Below are 22,761 nucleotides of genomic sequence, written 5' to 3' on the forward strand. Positions count from 1 at the left end.
CCCACAAACACACACACACACACACACACACACACACACACACACACACACACACACACTTAGGCCGGACCAATGAGCCAAAGCTCAACCCCCGCAAGCACAATTGAGTGAGTAAACACCAAAGATGGCCGCCGCCTCAGGGATGGGTAACACATCAACAGGTGGAAGTATGAAGGGCTTCACGGTGTAAGAGATAATGAAGGATGATAATCTTAGCAAGCAAGTCATGACTGAGGATTTGCTAAAGAATTATGTAGGATTTTTTTTTTAATTAGAACAAGAAAATGGAGGCCTGAAAAGTGGAATAATTACTTTAAGAGAAAGTATTGTCCAGCAGGATAAGAACAAACCACAAATCACAGGACTAGAGAAGCAATATGACACGTGGAAAGTAAAAGGGGACGAATTTGAAGAAGTTAATATGAAAATAGATAAATTTGGAACAGATCTTGGTTCATCATTTTTTTTTACACAGGTGAGGACAGGAACAGACGACTGTTGACGCGTGTTTGCAGACCGAGAGCTTTCCCTTCCTATAGTTTCCCTAGATACGACCTGCCACTCGTTTAGCGACCTGGTATCCAGTCACTGCTGGGTGAACAGAAGCCTACAGTTAAGAACTGGCGCCTAGTCAATCCTCTCTGGTCAAGATACGAACCTAGACCAAATCACTCGCAAAGCACAGAGTGTGTGTTGCCACTACACCAACAGGGGCTGTGACCAGCTAAAATAAAAAATTATGCAAGGGCATGCTAAGTGAAACCATGTCAGCAGCTCAACTTGAAGAGCTTAATAAAGGATTGGAAAAGTGTAGAAAGGAAGTGAAACAAACAAATGCACAGGTGTAACAAATGTAAAAGAGAAAGAAACAATCAAAGAAGTATATTTGGAAGTTAAAAACATAAATTAACAGTAAAACACAGATATTAGGCAAGAAATTAGGAAAGAACTGTACCAGCAGTAAATTCGTGCAAAACACTACAAATAGAAGCAAGTCTACAATAATTTTTGGGTGTTTGTAAAAGATGCCATCTAGAGAGGTTAAAGGAAAATGTCAAGAGGTTCTAGGAGGATAAACACAAATTATAAGAATCACCCCAAACGTGATATTCAGTGGAGTGAAACAAATGTCAGAAGTGCTTAGGAATGCCAGGAAATGCCTAAATGATGAAGATGAAAAACTTTCTAAAATACAGAGAAGCTAAAACTTTACCTTAAGGAAGCAAAACATTAAACGAGAGTAGAAATGAAGAAGAAAGAAATTTTTTTTCAACAGTGACAGGATCGGGAAACCCGCAAAATGGTGCATAAAAACATTTAAACATTTAAACCGTCAAATTGAATAGAGGAAGGGGGAATAAGGGACAAAGGGAGTGGAAACATGTTCCTGAAAATTGTATATACTAAGATGAAATGAGATAAAAAAAATACTTGAGCTAAATGATATAATGCAGCTTAATATGCCAGAGATTGTTGCACTAGCAGAGACGAAACTCAAGGATAATATTTTGGATAAGGTTGTGTTTCCGAGAAGCTACTCAGTTTGGAGACGGAACAGAAAAGTTAGAAAAGATGGAGCAGCTACTGGGTTGGTGAAAGAACACCTGAAGGTAAGAGAATTAATACCCGACAACACATGAGAAGATGGCATAATGATACTAGAGATTTGTGATCAGGTTGATAAACTGATAATCATAAATGCATACAGTCCACCAGCAAGTAACAATGGACAGTCTTGCAAAAGCTAAAGAACAAGCAAAGCTGTTATATAGCCATATAAAGAGAAAAACGAAAGTGCAAGACATGTGCTCACATTTAAGAAACAAGGGGGAGCTCTGACAGAAAATTATAATGAGGTTTGTGAGCTAGGAACTCGACGAAAGAGTTTAGAAGTTTTTTACATTAAATCCAGTGTTGAGATCAAGATTTTGCAAGATGAGAGGCTGGAGGAAATACTGGATGCCATTGTAATCACTGTAGAAGAGGTGAGAAAAATCCTGTAGTAACTAGGTGTGACGAAAGTAATTGGGCCAGACAATATCTCACAATGGCTGCACTCTGTCACCTCTTTTTAACATTTTTAATAAACTGCTCGAGACCAGAAATCTGCCAGATGTCTGGAAAAAGGCAAAATTAATCCCAATATTCAAAAGGGAGATAGGAAGGAGGCACTAAACTATAGACCAATGTCATTAACAAGTATTCTGTGTAAAGTGCTGGAGAAGATAATCACGTCGATAATCAACTACAGACCTATATCAATCCTGCCAAACTTGTCAAAAATTTTTGAAAAACTAATCTATAAGCAGCTTTACTCATATCTAGCCAAACTCAATATACTTAGCCCTTGCCAATATGGCTTCAGGCCCAAAAAAAGCACTAACGATGCACTTATTAGTATGCTTAACTCGATTCATACAGCTCTTGATCAAAATGAGTTCCCTGTTGGGTTATTTGTGGACCTGCGTAAAGCTTTCGATACTGTCAACCACCAAAACCTTCTTCTTAAATTACATCATTATGGTGTCAGAGGACACTCCCTACAATACCTCAAATCCTACCTTACTGACAGGCTCCAATGTGTTTCTGTGAATAATACAATTTCTCCCACACTACCCATCAACATTGGTGTTCCCCAGGGCAGCATACTTGGCCCTCTCCTCTTTCTCATCTACATTAATGACCTTCCAAATGCCTCCCAACACCTCAAACCAATTCTATTTGCTGATGACACAACCTTCATTTACTCCAGTCCTGATCCCCTTGCTCTAAATGCCACAGTAAATACTGAGCTTAATAAAGTCCATCTGTGGCTAACTGCCAACAAACTCACCCTTAACATTGACAAAACTTTCTATATTCTGTTTGGCAATAAATCCTCTAATCAAATAAATCTCAAAATAAACAATACCCAAATTTGTAACAAATTAGATGGCAAATTCCTTGGCATTCTCATTGACCACAAGCTGAATTTCCAGGGACACATTCTAAACATATCAAAAAAAGTTTCAAAAACTGTGGGCATTCTTTCTAAGATCAGATATTATGTACCACGCCCTGCCCTGGTGACTCTCTATTACTCCCTTATCTATCCATATCTCAACTATGGTATTTGTGCTTGGGGCTCTACTACCCAAAATCACTTACGTCCTCTAATTACTCAACACAAAGTTGCTATTAGGACAATATCCAATTCTGGCCCCAGACATCACTCGGTACCCCTACTCAAATCTCTGAATATGTTAGACATTAAGTCACTGCACATTCTCTCATGTGTATTATACATATATAAAACGCTAAACTATAATGCCAATCCTGATCTCAAAAGCTTCATAGAAGGTTGTAACAGAACCCATGAGCACCACACCAGAAATAAATACAGTTTTGATATTCCTAGAGTACGACTAAATCAAACCAGAAATGCACTACAAATCAAGGGACCCAGAATGTGGAATGACCTTCCCAACCATGTTAAAGACTGTACCTCTCTCAAACAGTTTAAGTTAAAAACGAAGCTATACCTAATAAATTCCATGTAACCCACCTTACCCCCCCTGTTGTCAACCCATGTATATTTTTTGTTTTTTTGTTTTTCAAATCAACGCTGTTTGAATGTAATTTTCTGTAATAATTTGTAATTGTATTTGTGCTGCTTTTTCAACAATGTTCCCCCCTCTTTTACCTCTATTTTTTATATGTACTCATCACATCTTTTCTTTTTACCCATTAGTTTTAAGCTGTAGTCATTAATGTTTTTCCTGCCCGAAACGCTTTGCGTAATAGTGGCTTTAGGCATTGTATGTACTAGCTCTATCTATAAAGCCAACAAACTTTGTAAATCTCTTTATGTATGTACCTTACCTAAATAAAGATTATTATTATTATTATTATTATACGTCGAGAATGATGGATTATTTCAAGAGAACCAACTATGTGACGAAAAATCAGCCTGGATTTAAAAATAGAAAGTCATGCCTGACAAACATGATTGAGTTTTATGACCAGGTTACTAAAATAATACACGAAATGGAAGATTAAGTAGAATATAATTTTCTAGACTGTCAAAAAGCATTTGGCACAGTTCCCATTGAAAGATTACTGTACAAAATGGATAAGCAGGCTGGGATAACAAGGAAAACAATGAACTTTATAAAGGAGTATCTGAAGGATAGAAAACAAAAGTCACAGTCAGAGAGGAAATTTCAAGCTGGAGGAATGTAACAAGTTGGGTCCCACAAGGCTCTGTCCTCGGACCAACGCTGTTTCTAATTTATGTCAATGACCAATCTCAGGGAGTGAGCTCAGACATGCCAATGTGTGCAAAGATGATGCGTTCTTCGTTCTGTTGAAGAACGTGAAAACAGATGAGGACTGCAGGAAGTTACAGGAGAATCTTGACAGACTCCAGGAGTGGTCAAACAAGGGGTTGCTGGAATTCAATCCCAACAAATGTAAGATAATGAAGATGGGAAAGGAAGAGAGGAGAGCTGAAGGCATCTACACCAAAAGGGGAAGACATTGGAATTGGAAAAAGAGGAGGATTTGGAAGTGGCTATAATTCCGACACTAACACCAGAGACACATATTAACAGGATAACATAGGTAGCATATGAGACGCTGGCAAATATAAAAACATCGTTTAGAAATCTAAATCAAGACTCCTTTAAGACAAGCTACACAACATTTGCCAGACCAATACTGGAATATGCATCTCCGGCATGGACTTCGTACTTTGCAAAGCACAAAGTTAAAGATGAAAAAGTAGAAAAGTTTGTAAGAAGATTGGTGCCAGAGCTAAGAGAGATACTCTATAAAGATAAGCTAATGGAACTAAATCTCTCTCAACCGAAGAGGATAGAAAAAACAGAAGGAATATGATCACAACATGCAAGATACTGAGGGGAATAGATAAGGTGGACAAGGATAGCCTCTACTGACTAAGAGAAAGCAGGGCAAAAAGGGAAGGGAACTATCAGGGGGGGGAACTCCAAGCCATTACGACTATATAGCACTGGGAAGGGATCAGGATAAGGATTTGGGATGGGACGGGGGAAAGGAATGGTGCCTAACCACTTGTGGACAGTCGGGGATTGAACGTCGACCTGCATGAAGCGAGACCGTCGCTCTATCGTCCAGCCCAAATGATTGGACAAGCAGGACAAGAGGACACAGGTGGAGGCTGGAAACGCAGATGAGCCGAAGGGACGTAAGAAAGTACTCGTGCCCTGTACGGGGAGTTAATGGAATGCTCTAAAAGAGGAAGTTGTGGAAACCACTTCCATCCACAACTTTCAGGACGGATTCGACAAAAAATTTGAAAATCAGAATAGTTAAATTGAAACGCAACAGGTACATCAAGGCTAGTAGGCGGGGCATAAAGAGCTACAGACCTCACTCTCCTGGAGACATTGATAGGTAAATACACCACTACCTCACCATCACCACCACACCATCACCATCATCACCACCACCACCACCACACTATCACCACACCATCACCACCACCAACGCTACTCACCCGCCCAACACCCAGCTGGAAGAACCTGTTCTGTGCGTGTCTGTTGGGGGTTCTCGGGAGACCCTCCAAAACAATTTGGGTGTTGTCGTTTTTTCTGACTACGTCATTGAACCACGAGAGCTGTTCGTTGAGGGTATGTCCTGTGAGGGGAGAGAGAGAGGGGGGTCAGGGTATGTCCTGTGAGGGGAGAGAGAGAGGGGGGTCAGGGTATGTCCTGTGAGGGGAGAGAGAGAGGGGGGTCAGGGTATGTCCTGTGAGGGGAGAGAGAGAGGGGGGTCAGGGTATGTCCTGTGAGGGGAGAGAGAGGGGGGGGTCAGGGTATGTCCTGTGAGGGGAGAGAGAGAGGGGGGTCAGGGTATGTCCTGTGAGGGGAGAGATATACAGATTAATAGGGAAAATAGAGTCAAATAAAATAAAATAGAAAATAAAATGAAGTCATGAATAAGACGGTTTGGCGCTGCTGACACCCTGTCCTCAGGGAGGAGATCCGCTCAAGGGAATGGATTGGGAACTACTACATAATTTGTGCTATTACCTACTGTCTATCCATGGATAGATTAGGTTAAAGTTAGGATAGGTTAGGTTAGATTAAGTTTCATTATGTATGGTTACTTTAATATGATGTATTATTGACGATAATATGACCTATGTAATTCGAAAACTATTTGAGTGTGCCCGCGAATTACATTTCCAGAAAACCAAATTCTCCAAAGAAAACTTTTTCAGCATAAACATTTTATATTTTAAACCAAGCGATATATTACTTTAAAACTAGAACTTGAGAATTATCTCTATTTACAACAAAAGTTCATTTGCCAATTTACATGCAGACTATTATCGGAACAGTAATATGCTTTCAAACCATCACAAAGTCTACATAATTATCCAGGTGGTTTAAGGATGGATGTGGTTTCTCATGGTAATGCTGTTGGTTCAAGGATGGGCTCGGTAAAGCCCGTTTTCTGATTGTTAAAACTGTATATATTATTAGGTTCGTTTGGGTTGAGTTAGGTTAGAATGAATTAGCTTAGGTTAGGCTGTATTTAGGCTTAGTTGGGTTAGGTTAGGTTAGCCTAGGATGGGAAAAATTAAGAATGTTTTAAATCCGTTGGCGAACCGTCTTAGGGTTTGCTGTGACGTGAATCCCAAAGATTGTTCTTTGAGTGAGACGAATTGGGGACCAAATAACAGATTACGGAAGCAGCTGCGGCGGACCCCATCTCGTCTTGACGCTATGCTCGTCCAACCTGCGACCGACCCCAACCCGTCTAAAAGCTATGTTCACCCAAGCAGCGGCCGACCCCAACCCGTCCTCAGGCTATGATTGTCCAAGCTAGGAGCACCCCAAAAGACAGGTCCGTGGGCCTAGTAGCTCTGTAACTATGGTAACCCATCTTGAGTCAGCTGCTGACTGGCCTGGTTGATATACTCTGACCTGTTTCTCTTATTCCTTCCCAAACAGAAATTTCCGTTACCTTGGTTTGTTAACTGAGCGTTGGGTCTGTTGGGTCGTCCTCTGTTGCCTCCGCGGTGGCCAGGTGGGATGAAGCCTCTTTGTCCAGCTATTGGGAGTAAATAAAACATTCAATTGTTATGTAAAAGACTAATCATGCAGGCGCTTTACAATTCTTGAAACATCTTCTTGAAATATATATATATATATATATATATATATATATATATATATATATATATATATATATATATATATATATATATATATATATATATATATATATATATATATATATAATATATAATATTGGTGTATACTAGCAGCAGGTTTTCTTTTAAACATGTCTCATTGAATATGACAGCATATTCTGTATTAACTATATTCTGGTTTAGGGCTTCTATCCCTCTATTATTCTTGCATCAGGGATTAGTTGAAAGAGGAGTTCTCCAAAAGTCATGTCCGTTTTTTCAAGGTGAAGAAAAAAGTGAATAACTATAGAATGTATTACACTTATTATACAATTGCACAACGTTTCGAACCTACATGGTTCATTCTCAAGTGATAAGAAATTACTGTTGTTGTTGTTGTTGTTATAGATTCAGCTATTCAGAACAAGTTCCAAGTAGCACGGGCTATGCTACTTGGAACTTGACCCAGCCCGTAACTTACCTGGCACAGGAACGGGGTATATAATGTATATATGTATACATTATATACATGGATATATATATATATATATATATTATATATATATATATATATATATATATATATATATATATATATAATATATATATATATATATATATATATATGTCGTACCTAGTAGCCAGAACGCACTTCTCAGCCTACTATTCAAGGCCCGATTTGCCTAATAAGCCAAGTTTTCATGAATTAATGTTTTTTCAGCTACCTAACCTACCTAACCTAACCTAACCTAGCTTTTTTTGGCTACCTAACCTAACCTTACCTATAAATATAGGTTAGGTTAGGTTAGGTAGGGTTGGTTAGGTTCGGTCATATATCTACGTTAATTTTAACTCCAATAAAAAAAAATTGACCTCATACATAGAGAAAAGGGTTGCTTTATCATTTCATAAGAAAAAAATTATAGTAAATATATTAATTCAGGAAAACTTGGCTTATTAGGCAAATCGGGCCTTGAATAGTAGGCTGAGAAGTGAGTTCTGGCTACTAGGTACGACATATATATATATATATATATATATATATATATATATATATGTCGTACCTAATAGCCAGAACGCACTTCTCAGCCTACTATTCAAGGCCCGATTTGCCTAATAAGCCAAGTTTTCATGAATTAATGTTTTTTCGTCTACCTAACCTACCTAACCTAACCTAACCTAGCTTTTTTTGGCTACCTAACCTAACCTTACCTATAAATATAGGTTAGGTTAGGTTAGGTAGGGTTGGTTAGGTTCGGTCATATATCTACGTTAATTTTTACTCCAATAAAAAAAAATTGACCTCATACATAATGAAATGGGTAGCTTTATCATTTCATAAGAAAAAAATTAGAAAAAATATATTAATTCAGGAAAACTTGGCTTATTAGGCAAATCGGGCCTTGAATAGTAGGCCAAAAAGTGAGTTCTGGCTACTAGGTACGACATATATATATATATATATATATATATATATATATATATATAATATGGATTGTTGCCAGACCTGACACACAGTGGCAGTGTTGCCAGACCTGACACACAGTGGCAGTGTTGCCAGACCTGACACACAGTGGCAGTGTTGCCAGACCTGACACACAGTGGCAGTGTTGCCAGACCTGACACACAGTGGCAGTGTTGCCAGACCTGACACACAGTGGCAGTGTTGCCAGACCTGACACAGTCACAGTGGCAGTGTTGCCAAACCTGACACACAGTGGCAGTGTTGCCAGACCTGACACACAGTGGCAGTGTTGCCAGACCTGACACAGTCACAGTGGCAGTGTTGCCAAACCTGCCATAAAAGCGAGGAAAATGTTTTCCTAGTGCCTGAGATCAGGACTCATGGAAGAAGAAGTAACATCAGATACCGTAGCCGGTCGTGATAGACGGGGTCGTACGGACGCATTTAATACAAGACTATAATTTAGTCTATCCATCGTATGGATGGACTAAATCCACACGAGCGTATAGGCCTTTTTAACAGAGTGGATGATATGGATGGACTTAAGATATAAATGGACGTATTAATGTATACAAAATACAGACACACAATGAAACATGATAGAGAAACACGTATAAAATCACAAGTTATTTACCAACCTTAACAAGATAGTGGATCCTGTCTTGGAGGGCCTGGTCACGAAGACTTAACTATGTTTATCATGCACGACTATGCAACATAAGCAGCAACTGTAATGATTCTAGTAATAGGCTAGTGCTAGAACTACCGGTCATGCACTAGTGATCATGGATCAGTGCTAGTATGTAGTTGTATTAGTGCTGCTACAGCTAGTACTATCTGTACCACTACTTCTACTGCTATTGCTAGAGTAGCTGCCGATAATTGTGTGTCTATATCTATTTATGATTCTCATTGCAAACTGCTTCTGCTAGTAAAATTGATATTAGTGATGCTACTTCTCAGTCTACTGCTATATCTACCTCTAGTGCTACTTCAACGTCTACTGCTCTATCTACCACTATTGTTACCTTTACTGATATGTCTACCACAACTTCTGCTGCCATATCTAACCCGTTGCTATCACCACTGCGACTACCGCTCCTATGGCCAGTAGCAGCACTTCCTGAACCTTTAACAAGCCGCGGCCTCCACACTGAAAGCACCACCCAAGAAAAAATGTAAATATTGCTGTATTTTTCAAGATCAGGAATAATACAACAACCCATGCTCCCATAAGCTGTTATGTCGTTTACAGTCTTAAAGACTTGTAGTTATAGCTGCTGTAATCGCAAGCAGTGGCGGAAGCGCTAGAGGGGAGGAAGTGAAGCGGCACTGAAGCGGGAGAGGCAAGCTTGCGCGAACAGTTCTTGGGGACTAACGGGGCGGGGCACGCTCCTGGAAACTGGAGGGGTCCTGAGGGTTCTCGAGCTGGGTAAACAAAGCCGAGTCGTCCAAGTTGGGAGTCTCACCGGGGAGGAAGAGGCTGTCCTGGCGGCCTCCTGCCGGGGGTGAGGCGGGTGAGGGATGAGAAAGAAGTGAGAGAGAGAGAGAGAGAGGCGAGAGATAATAGATATGTCAAGAGCTTGTGTGGGTGACTGAGTCTAAACCGGTGATTGATTTCGTACACGATAGATCGAGTGTATGTACAGCAGTGACACAGTGAGTGTACATGGGTGACAGTGTGTGTGTAAAGGACTGTGTACAACAGTTATTGTGTGGGTGTATACACAGCAGTGCCTGAATGAGTGTACAACTGACTGTAAGTACAGCAGTCCACACATGAGTGTACAGCAGTGACTGTGTGAGTGTACATTTATTTAATTTAAATCACTTTATATATACAATATTGCATTAGGAACTTCAAAAGAGTTACCAAAAACGGCATTTAATAAAAGCTAAGCATCCAAAGCTTAAGATTTGAAGCTTTATATATTAGGAACAATATTGGCAAAATGCTTTAGATATATTTTAAACTGATTTAGCTAAGCATTAATTTTGTGTACAAAGCCACGCGATAAGCAACATTAAGTTCTAACTGATGAAGTCAGACTAAGCTTTTTTTAAGCCTTTCACCTAGCCGTCAGCCAACTAGCCAACCTGTCAGCTATGCAGCTAGTCAGCTAGCCAACTACCTAGTCATCCAGCCCAGCCTGACATCCGGCTAAACAATCACCCAGACAGCTAACTAGCCTGCTAGCCATCAACAAGCCAGCTAGCCAAACTAGCCAGCCAGCTAATAAACCAGTCTCCCAGCTAACCAGTAAACTGGACAACTAACAAGCCGTCCAGCTAGCCAGCCAGTTTACAAGGTAAATAACCAGGCAGCTAACTAGCCAACTAGCCTCTACCGACTTACCAAAACGGTCGTTGAGAAAGTGGGGGTTCCCGCCTCGTCTGCCGTGAAACCCAACTAAAAAAAGATGCAGTCGATAAAGAAATCTAATACAAAAAATACAGTATATACAATACATTCACAATAATGATACAAAAATAATACACTAACAACACGAACAACAACAGCAAACATTGCATAAAATGCAGCCTATTTTATGATACAATTATAATTAGTAATAATGATGATTTAAATAATAATAATAATAATAATTGTGTTGGGGGACAGGCAGCCAATGTATATATGTATACATATATACATTGTATATAAGCCAATGTATATATACGTGTTAGACTTATACTGACTTCCCCCCCCCCCAGGAATGCAATCCCTACAGCAAGCTGAGTAACTCCTGGGTACCTAGTTACTATTAGGTGAACAGGTGCATTAGGTGATAGGAAACGCGCCCAACTTCTAAACATTTACACATCATAATATAAGACACGAGTAAGTTGGGGATGAGTTAGCGAGGCATCAGAGTGGGAGGTGTGAGTATGCAACCCGTTCTCGCACTTTCGTATAGTCAATATTGACTTATTAAATACGTGCATATGTGACATACTAAACATACTAGTTTACCTTGAAAAGCTTCATAGAAAACACCGACCTTACCAAACCTTCTTAGTATGTTAAGATAAGCATCATTATTGCTTCGTAATTACAATTATTACTTAACCTATACCTATAATAGGTATAGGTTACCTATACCTATTATAGGTAACCTATACCTATTATAGGGATTAATAATTACAATTATTACTTAACCTATACCTATAATAGGTATAGGTTACCTATACCTATAATACGTTAAGTAATAATTGTAATTACGAAGCAATAAGATGCTTATCTTAACATACTAAGAAGGTTAGGTAAGGTCGGTGTTTTCTATGAAGCTTTTCAAGGTAAACTAGTATGTTTAGTATGTCACATATGCACGTATTTAATAAGTCAATATTGACTATAAGAAAGTGCGAGAACGGGTTGGTTATGAGAAGTGTGAGAAGCCGAGGCACCTGTGAGGGAGCAATGAGTGTATGAGTGAAATTGTACGAGTGAATGACGTTTGTTTTACTTAATTGAAGGAATTTGAATATGAGAGGAAATTACGTTAATGAATGAGTGAGTGAGTGAGTGAGTGAGTGAATGAGGACTTACACTGCCTCTTTACTCTGGTGTGGAGCTGCTGGTGCTCCTGGTGCGTGTCCTCCACGCCCGCGGCCGCCCACACCGCCACCCACAACACCAACACCGCCACCACACTCTTCATCCTCTCCGTACACACACCTGGTCAACACCTGTTGGTACACGCACGTGGTCAACACCTGTCGGTACACACACCTGGTCAACACCTGTTGGTACACACACCTGGTCAACACCTGTTGGTACACGCACCTGGTCAACACCTGTTGGTACACACACCTGGTCAACACCTGTTCCAAACAAGAAGAGAACCCGTCCTATTATCTCTCATTGCTTCATCTTAATGTTTATCATATATTCTGTTCTACTGCTCGCAGGGTTACAGAGTCCAGGGGGGGGGGGGGAGGGGGGAATTGTGTACAACGATGATTAGGCTTCAAGTGAAGCCTCAGGAACCCTTGACGACTCAGTGGGATCCCAGGTTGCAGTTCTTTGACCATGACGGGGTGTAGTGGCCTAAGGCATTGGGAGTACCCAAAGTACAGGTTCGAATCCTCTTCACGGCTCCTACTGATTTTCTAACTAATAATAATTACTAATAATAATGGAGAAACCCCCCACCCTGGTGTAGTGCCACCAAAATCAGTTTCGTGAAACTGATTTTAAGGGATTAAGGAGTTTATGGAGAAGGACAGACTGACCAGCCTTGACCAAAGAGGGGGGGGGAGATGAGGTGTGATGACCCTAGAGGTCAGACTGAGTCACCAGGGGGGTCACCAGGGGGGTCACCAGGGGGGTCACCAGGGGGGTCACCAGGGGGGTCACCAGTAAGTGACCTGACGCTCCAGCACGCTAGCGTCAAGCTATGGGAATAACTCGGAACAAAGCAGAAATATTCAATATCATATAAATTGGTCGGGACGATTAAGAGTGACCCCAAATGATAGTCTTGAGACTATACAACTGTCTAGGTAAAAGGTAACTACAGCATATAGAAACGAAATAAGAATGGAGGAAGTTATTAGAGAACAACAGCTTCTCAAACTTAAAATAAATGTTACGAAAGTAAGTTATGAATAACGCATTGTAAGACAGGCAAAGACTAATCCTAAAGTGTTTTTCTTGAGGAATATCAAACAAAGATTAGGGAGAAGTCTGACCCACTGAGAACTGGAACAGGTTAACTAAGAAACATTTGGGTGGTATTTTAAATAAGCACTTTGTCTCTGTGTTTACTAGTGAAGAACTTGATAATGTGTCAACAGCTGAACCCATCTATGTAGGTGGTCAAGAAGACCGGTTGACTAGCTTATTACCAGCGAGGAAGTTATTAAACCGAACAATTAAACCCCGGCAAGGCGCCAGGCCCCTGAGGTGATGGGCAGGATGTCCAAGGAAGGTAAAGAAGGTATAGCGGCTCCCTTGTCTTTCCACAACTCCATTGACTTATTATATATGAAAGTTGCTAATGTGGTGTAAATTATTACTATGATTGCGTCCGTCGAACTATCGTCCTGAATAGTTGCTGAATCTTTATTAACTGGAGGAAAATTTCTTGAATCAATAATTACAAAAGTCATTCGTTTACATCTCTGAAAACAGACTGATCAAGGACTCACGTGGCTTCAGTAAGACTCATTCATGTTTGCCAAATATACTCTCATTCTTGTCCAGCATATATCAAGTAGTTGATAGTGGAAAACATTGCAACATTCTGCACCTTGGCTCTAGCAGGACCTCTGATACTGTGTTCCACGAGTGACACTGGAAGACTAGAGGCTCACGGTATTGGCGGGTATCAAGTGTTGCATCACAGCCTGGTTAGTTCAGAGAAAAACAGTTAGCATAAATGGAGTTAAGTCAGAGTGGGAAACTTGTGGATGGAGTCAGACCTGTGCCCTGTCCCCTGGCACTTCCCTACATGGGCCCTCTCAGCACGTGGCCCCTCTCAGCACGTGGCCCCTCTCAGCACGTGCCCACGTGGCCCCTCTCAGCACGTGGCCCCTCTCAGCACGTGCCCACGTGGCCCCTCTCAGCACGTGCCCACGTGGCCCCTCTCAGCACGTGCCCACGTGGCCCCTCTCAGCACGTGGCCCCCTCAGCACGTGCCCACGTGGCCCCTCTCAACACGTGCCCACGTGGCCCCTCTCAGCACCTGTGCTTCGTGGCAGCCAGCACCTGCCTTCGGGGACCCCGGCACCTGCCTACACGTGTTCACACGAGCCAAGCAAAAACCGACCTCTGCCAAGGTTATCAAGAAACATGGAAATTCCCCGGGACGGGTAAGTTGGCGTTCCTTCACGACTTCTCGGACCATCTGACCTGTTTACTGGTGGTTTATTTAATGTTTTGTGGTTGTTTAATGGTTCTTTAGTGACTGTTAGAGGTTTTGTGATTAATGGTTTAATGATTGTTTGCAGTTATTTCGATTAGTGACTGTTCAGTGACTGTTCAGTCGTTGGTTTAGTTGTTGTTTAGTGGTTCTTGAGTGATTGTTTTGTGATTATTTTAGTGTGCAGTGATTGGTAATTATTTTGTAATTATTTAATGTGCAGTGATTGGTAATTATTTTGTGATGATAAATAATTTTTCAATGATTGTTGATTGGTGATTTTGCATGTGTTTAATGATTATTTAGTAAACTCTGAATTAGTGAATTCTCAGTGAGTGTTTAGCGGTTGTTCGGTTGTTGTTATGTGTACAACACCTGACGCAACCCAAACATGGTATAGCGTCCACTGTTCTGCGTCCGCATAGGCTGCTGCGTCCACATGGGGACATGAGGCACTGCGTCCCACATACAGCACTGCGTCAAGATGGGACGCAGCGTGCACATGGGGGGGGGGGGGTCCTGTGCCCAGTAAATACTGCAACTATGAGTAATTGGCTGATGGTGTGTGGGACAAGGCGTGAACAACCACACTCCACCACTGGCCACAGGCCTACAGCCACATACTACTACTAATAAAAATATATATTTATACACAGATATATCTGAAACATGATATAGTGGAATATTTGTAGGTATACAACGTATAATATATAAAGCCAGTAATACATAGATCGTTTAGGACATAACTTAACATAATTAGGTAATTTATGTATAGTATGGGGGGTAATACATAATGAACGAGGAATAGGCTGCTCAAAATACAATGTGTAACCAGAGAGATCATACACAGAGAGTAATCACAGGTGATTGTATCAATGCGAAAATCCGAAGGAACCGTGATGAGGATTCGAACCTGTGCGGTGGGTAGTCCCACGCACACGCCCCAGATAACCAGGCCACCACAGTTGTCGGGGGATGGGGGGTGGTTCGTGGTTGTATTTGTTTTCATACATAATCCATCAGCAATTACTAAGTCATTAACCCCCTAAACAGCGCAGGTATTTAAAAGCACTATAACGTGGTCTGAGTAGAAAAAAGTATTGAAAAGCCAAAAAGAAATAGCCTGTATATGTCGATTTGTACAGAGGAAGAAGTTGCAGAAAGCGATTGTAGCAGCCTAAGGGTTAACCCTACTGCTACAGATCCAAGGTAATCAGCCGTAGCAAAAACCTGCCCACTACGGCACGACACTTCTCTCGTCTCCTGGCCCCTCGCAAGACGTCAACTAATCGACAACGGTTCTCAAGAACCGATCGGTTCTCGATCGACTTGAGAATGGTCCAGGACGGACCGAAACGTGGTCGTCCCTTCACCTTCTAGTGTGTGGTCTGGTCAACATAATTTTGCCTCGTTATTGTGACTCATCGCCGGCAACGGCTCTCAACTAACCCAAACTCTCTTCTTGCGGAGTGTTGCAAAGTTTGGTTTCTGCTTTGAACTTTGTTTTATAGTTATTTAATATATGTAAATTTTGGTGGAATGTATAATGTGCTTAAAGTGGAGTAGAATAAGGTGTGGAATATATAATATTAACAATGGGGTGATTCTTGAGTTAGTAAATTATAGTAGGTTTGATTCTCTCATCTTCTGACCCTCACAAGACTTCAACTAATCGACAGTGCTTCTCAACTATCCCAAATTCTGTTTTTACCAATAAATCATCAGCAATTACCAAGTCATTAAGCCACTATACTACAGATCCAAGGCAATCACCCGTTGCAGGACCCTACCTAATATGGCATTTACACTTTCTCTCGTCTACTAACCCACACAGAACACCAACAAGGGGACACAGGTGGACACTTAGTACCCAGATGAGCCACAACAACGTTAGAAAGAATTTTTTCAGTGTCAGAGTAGTTAATAAATGGAATGCATTAGGCAGTGATGTGGTGGAAGCTGACTCCATACACAGATTTAAATATACGTATGATAGAGCCCAGTAGGCTCAAGAATCTGTACACCAGTTGAGTGACGGTTGAGAGGCGGGACCAAAGAGACAAAGCTCAACCCCCGCAAGCACATCTAGGTGAGTACAACAGGAAGCCAGCTAATCGACAATGGCTCTCAACTAACTCAAACATCTTAGATGACGAAACTTTGTTGTCAGACATTTCATGGCAGTAAAGACACAGACGTAGCATAACGTTGACAGTGTGCTCGACAGCCAAGCGTGGCGTTACTCCGGCCATGAATAAACATTTAATTGTTTGTTCTCAATTGTCCCATTGAGCAGTGACTTGCGTAAGGCGGTGGCCACGCAAGTGAGTCCAAGTGGAGTGGAGTGCGGCGAGGTGTGTGTGTGTGTGTGTGTGTGTGTGTGTGTGTGTGTGTGGCCTTCACCTGAGTCACCAGAGCATCACACACGGTGACTCTGGCACGGTCTAAAGGTCAGGTCAGGGGCCTCCACCTTGCCCCTTCACCAGTATTATTGGACTCGATATTCCGAGGTGATGAGTTCAAGTCAGTTACTGCAGCTGTGGACTGTTATCTCTGTCAGCGTGACAAAAGATAGCACCGTTACTTCAGCCATGACAGTCTGCCATTTTCTGAGAGTGACGAAGATGAAGCAATTTACGTCAGCCATGACCTCCAAGTCACGTTGTTAATAGGTAACACCCATTCACAATATGTGCACTCTATTGTACATGATGTAACATGTACATTATATATATATATATATATATATATATATATATATATATATATATATATATATATATATATATATATATATACACACACACATACACTGAGATGTTTGTGTACATGTTTTGTTCTTCTGTTCTGAAGGTCATGTTCTTTGTTCTCTCGCGGAGTTTACGTTTTTATTTCATCTTGCAATTATGTATTGTGGGACTTGATTGTTGTTGAGTAAATTGAGGCTCTTGGGCCACCAGTTGTGGGAGCGGGACGTCTCATCTTGGGCCACCAGTTGTGGGAGCGGGACGTCTCATCTTGGGCCACCAGCTGTGGGAGCGGGGCGTCTCATCTTGGGCCACCAGCTGTGGGAGCGGGGCGTCTCATCTTGGGCCACCAGCTGTGGGAGCGGGGCGTCTCATCTTGGGCCACCAGCTGTGGGAGCGGGGACGTCTCATCTTGGGCCACCAGTTGTGGGAGCGGGGCGTCTCATCTTGGGCCACCAGTTGTGGGAGCGGGACGTCTCATCTTGGGCCACCAGCTGTGGGAGCGGGGCGTCTCATCTTGGGCCACCAGCTGTGGGAGCGGGGCGTCTCATCTTGGGCCACCAGCTGTGGGAGTGGGGCGTCTCATCTTGGGCCACCAGCTGTGGGAGCGGGGCGTCTCATCTTGAGCCACCAGCTGTGGGAGCGGGGCATCTCATCTTGAGCCACCAGCTGTGGGAGCGGGGCATCTCATCTTGAGCCACCAGCTGTGGGAGCGGGGCGTCTCATCTTGGGCCACCAGCTGTGGGAGTGGGGCGTCTCATCTTGGGCCACCAGCTGTGGGAGTGGGGCGTCTCATCTTGGGCCACCAGCTGTGGGAGTGGGGCGTCTCATCTTGGGCCACCAGCTGTGGGAGCAGGGCGTCTCATCTTGGGCCACCAGCTGTGGTAGCGGGACGTCTCATCTTGGGCCACCAGCTGTGGGAGCGGGGCGTCTCATCTTGGGCCACCAGCTGTGGGAGTGGGGCGTCTCATCTTGGGCCACCAGCTGTGGGAGCAGGGCGTCTCATCTTGGGCCACCAGCTGTGGTAGCGGGACGTCTCATCTTGGGCCACCAGCTGTGGGAGCGGGGCGTCTCATCTTGGGCCACCAGCTGTGGGAGTGGGGCGTCTCATCTTGGGCCACCAGCTGTGGTAGCGGGACGTCTCATCTTGGGCCACCAGCTGTGGGAGCGGGGCGTCTCATCTTGGGCCACCAGCTGTGGGAGCGGGGCGTCTCATCTTGGGCCACCAGCTGTGGGAGTGGGGCGTCTCATCTTGGGCCACCAGCTGTGGGAGCAGGGCGTCTCATCTTGGGCCACCAGCTGTGGGAGCAGGGCGTCTCATCTTGGGCCACCAGCTGTGGGAGCGGGGCGTCTCATCTTGGGCCACCAGCTGTGGGAGTGGGGCGTCTCATCTTGGGCCACCAGCTGTGGGAGCAGGGCGTCTCATCTTGGGCCACCAGCTGTGGGAGCGGGGCGTCTCATCTTGGGCCACCAGCTGTGGGAGTGGGGCGTCTCATCTTGGGCCACCAGCTGTGGTAGCGGGACGTCTCATCTTGGGCCACCAGCTGTAGGAGCAGGGCGTCTCATCTTGGGCCACCAGCTGTGGGAGCGGGGCGTCTCATCTTGGGCCACCAGCTGTGGGAGCGAGGCGTCTCATCTTGGGCCACCAGCTGTGGGAGCGGGGCGTCTCATCTTGGGCCACCAGCTGTGGGAGCGGGGCGTCTCATCTTGGGCCACCAGCTGTGGGAGCGGGGCGTCTCATCTTGGGCCACCAGCTGTGGGAGCGGGGCGTCTCATCTTGGGCCACCAGCTGTGGGAGCGGGGCGTCTCATCTTGGGCCACCAGCTGTGGGAGCGAGGGCGTCTCATCTTGGGCCACCAGCTGTGGGAGCGGGGCGTCTCATCTTGGGCCACCAGCTGTGGGAGCGGGGCGTCTCATCTTGGGGTAGTCTACCTAGCATTGGGTCTTCTAGCACTTTGATGGTGTTCGGAGCTCCTGGACTGTCTGATCATATGGCTGGACGGTGTTTTGTTGCTCTTCTTAGCGCCCTATTTTGCACTGCTCTTAGCTTTTCTATGTTAGTTTTCATTAAGGTGTAAAGTGGTACTGGAGGATGTTGTAGACACGGCCGGACTGGAGCCTTGTATGAGTGTAGGTGTGTTGTCGTGCTGCCAAGGGGGTACGGAATCTTCTCAGTTTGTCTAACGCTGTTTTGATTTCGTTTATTGTGTCATTTAAGATAATTATTAATTCCTGTTCTGTTAATTCTGACTGAGTATTCTGCCAACATTCGTGTGTTGGTTGGGCCGATTGTCAAAAGTCATACTCTCGATTTTTTGCAATGTGCATTATTTTAAACTTGTTTCTTGCACTTGTTTTTCAATTTTTTTCTCGTTGTTTATGAAATATCTGTCCGCCTGTTGAAGACGTGGCCGAGAGGAACTTTCCTTGTGACACTCCACTTGTCAGTGCTGTTGCGTCACCCAAGTAGCTGCCAATAGTGAGCTGGGTTGTTCTGTTGTCTATAGCACGGCGTGGCACACTCTCTCTGAGGAAGATCTAGTTCAGATATCTTGTATTCTGTTGCCAGTGTGCCAGACTTTGTCGACAGTTTTCGAGACATCTCCGAGCACGTTTATGTTACACTGGGTTTTTTTCGACTCTGCCGTTGGCTATATGTTCGTAGATGAGGGCTACAGCTACATGAACTCCTCTGGGGTCTCTAAACCCATGTTGTCTGGTAATCACCTAAGTGTACTCACCTAATTGTGCTTGCAGGGGTTGAGCTTTGGCTCTTTGGTCCCGCCTGTCAATCACCAGGTGTACAGATTCCTGAGCCTACTGGGCTCTTATCATATCTGTATTTGAAACTGATGTATGAAGTCTGCTTCCTCCACATCACTGCCTAATGTAGTCCATCTGTTAACTACTCTGACGTTATACTTTTGGTGTTATATATTTGCTCCTCTTCCATGTGCTTCATAAGTCTGAGGTTAATTATTTTATCAAATATTTTGCCTGGACCCTCGACATGACAAACTGGTCTCTAATTTTTCGCTTGAGTTAGGGTTTTCCTGACTTAGAAATTAATCTAATAAGGGCATTAATGAAATTGGTGGAGAATAGTCCGGATGCTAGAGCTGTATGTGTGTGGGGGGGGGGGAGGTGGGACATGGTGGGGTGGGGGGGGTGAGGGGTGGTGATGGGGTTCGGGTGGTGGGGGCGGAACGAACCTCCTCCACAGGTAACCTTGGGGGAATTCTCTCTTCTCCCCCTTCCGGTGATGTTTAAATGGGCGGGGGACACTTACGTTCCCCTTCCCCCCCCCCCCATCTTCCCTTCCCCGTTCTTCTCTCTCTGTTTCTCTCTCTTAATTGTTTTACTTAGATCTGTATTATAGTGTTTTCTTAACCAGATAGACCTGTGGTGACCGTCGTGTAGCGTGCTGCCACGTGTTAGTGGTGACAAGTGCGACAAGCGGGAACAATGTGTACTATAACAGTGCAGTGTCGTGCACATATTTACAGCAGTTATAAAAGTCATCGGACAAATATTCTTCTTGAAAGAAAGATGTAGGAAACCCAATGACTCGTGAGAAAAGTGGAGGCTAACTTCACTTTATTCTACACTCCATACACTCACTCCATGCACTCACTCCATACACTAACATCATGCACTCACTCCATGCATTAACTCCATACACTCACTCCATACACTAACTCCATATACTAACAATAAATCTATCTACTGACTGTCGATAGATTGTGTACTGACTGTACACTTAGGCCATTCACAAACTATACTAATTCAAGTGTCTGTACAGCAAAATCACGAGGATTGTGTGAAGAGTCAGACAGGCAGTTTATGATTGAGAGTTGAGGCCCAGGAGCTGAAGCTCCAATTCAGCAAACAATAAAGAAGAGCAAACTTTTAAATGTACTAAGGTACAGAGAAAGGAAGGGAACCGGGAAACCACAATCAACAATTCCAGAGGGGAGTGGGGAACCCACAACCTGCAGGGTGACAAAGAAGAGAAGTGCAACAGAAGCCTAGACCTTCCACCTTCCTACTCTCCCAACACACTCCCTCCCTTACACATTCCTCATCCCAGACTAACCCTCATTCTCCCTGGCTTACCCTGCACCTTTACCCATGCCCAGGGGAGATGGGGTCAGGGACCAGCGAGGTCCAACATAATCCAGTACTCACACGTATCCTGTTTCAGATATATGTAAATGATCATCCGGAGGTTATAGACTCATTCCTCTTAATACTGTTGAGGAGGAGTCAGAGGGAGGCTGATAGCCACACACTACAAGATGACAGTGATAAACTGAAATGGTTACTCACGTAAGTGCAAAGTAATGAAATTGGGTGAAGGGTAAAAACGGTTAGACACAAAGTACAAAATTGGAGATGAAATCCTATTAGAATCAGGCCGAGAGAAAAAGAGAGACCCGTGAATTTATTTAATTTCGAACTTGTCTCCTGAAGCACACATTAAGAGGATATCATCAATGGCTTATGCTTGGATGGCTAGCATAACAACTGCTTTTACAAATTTGAGTAATTAATAATTAACAACCTTGTATATCACATATATCAGACCAATCCTGGAGTATGCAGCTCCAGCGTGGAGTCCTTATCTAGTTAAACACAAGATAATCTAGATTGCATAATATATCTTGATAACACAAGATCTAGTTAAACACAAATATATAAGAAGCCTGGTCGAGGACCGGGCCGCGGGGACGTTGAGCCCCGAAATCCTCGCAAAGTAAAATGAAGCTGGAGAAAGTTCAAGAATATCCCGCCCTGACTATTCCCAGAACTAAGAAACTGGAAAATATAGGAGTTAGGGAAGACATGATTCCCACATACAAAATTCCCCGGGAAACTAATATGGCAGACAAGAATAGACTATCAAAGGTGGTGCTCGAACAAGGAAAAAAAGTTGAAATGAAGCACCCAAATGAGCCACAGGGACATTATAAATACATTTTTGTCAGTGTCAGAGTAGTAAATAGATGTGGTGTACTAAGGAGGGAGCAGATGGAGCCAGACTCCATAGACATGATAGATATGGTAAAGCCCAATAATCCCATGATCCTGTACACCAGGTGATTGACCATTGAGAGGTGGGACCAAATAGTCGAAGCTCAACCCTTACAAGCACAATTTGGTACTCACAGGAATGTGTTGGGAGGAGGTATCCCGCCGTCTTGGTGGGGTTCAGGGGCTAGTAAGACACACAACACCAGGTCTTGGGCTAGTAAGACACACAGCACCAGGTCTTGGACTAGTAAGACGCACAACACCAGGTCTTGGGCTAGTAAGACGCCCAACACCAGGTCTTGGGCTAGTAAGACGCACAACACCTGGTCTTGGACTAGTAAGACGCACAACACCAGGTCTTGGGCTAGTAAGACGCACAACACCAGGTCTTGGACTAGTAAGACACACAACACCAGGTCTTGGACTAGTAAGACACACAACACCAGGTCTTGGGCTAGTAAGACGCACAACACCAGATCTTGGGCTAGT

The 22,761-nt window shown here is 43.6% G+C and overlaps 1 protein-coding gene across 7 annotated transcripts in view; it reads right to left on the reverse strand.

Annotated features, from left to right (window-relative positions):
• Positions 1 to 22,761, reverse strand: part of LOC123758570 (trypsin-1) — a 55,017-nt gene that overhangs the window by 31,103 nt on the left and 1,153 nt on the right. For 2 of the 7 annotated variants that reach the window (XR_011229321.1, XM_069328790.1), the window contains exons 2-6: positions 12,175 to 12,314; positions 10,984 to 11,037; positions 10,007 to 10,126; positions 6,994 to 7,080; positions 5,519 to 5,658 (exon numbers count right to left, since the gene is read on the reverse strand). Coding sequence is in view for 6 of the 7 variants with exons in the window: in XM_069328790.1 (XP_069184891.1) it covers positions 5,519 to 5,658; positions 6,994 to 7,080; positions 10,007 to 10,126; positions 10,984 to 11,037; positions 12,175 to 12,286 (513 nt within the window). In the remaining variant the exon portion in view is untranslated. Of the gene's footprint in view, positions 1 to 5,518; positions 5,659 to 6,993; positions 7,081 to 10,006; positions 10,127 to 10,983; positions 11,038 to 12,174; positions 12,315 to 13,778; positions 13,977 to 22,407; positions 22,518 to 22,761 lie in introns of those variants that run through there. The other 5 variants (XM_069328792.1, XM_069328791.1, XM_069328793.1 and 2 more) reach the window with 5 other exon arrangements.

This window comes from Procambarus clarkii, chromosome 22, assembly GCF_040958095.1.
Source record: "Procambarus clarkii isolate CNS0578487 chromosome 22, FALCON_Pclarkii_2.0, whole genome shotgun sequence".
Classification (NCBI taxonomy): Eukaryota; Metazoa; Arthropoda; class Malacostraca; order Decapoda; family Cambaridae; genus Procambarus; species Procambarus clarkii.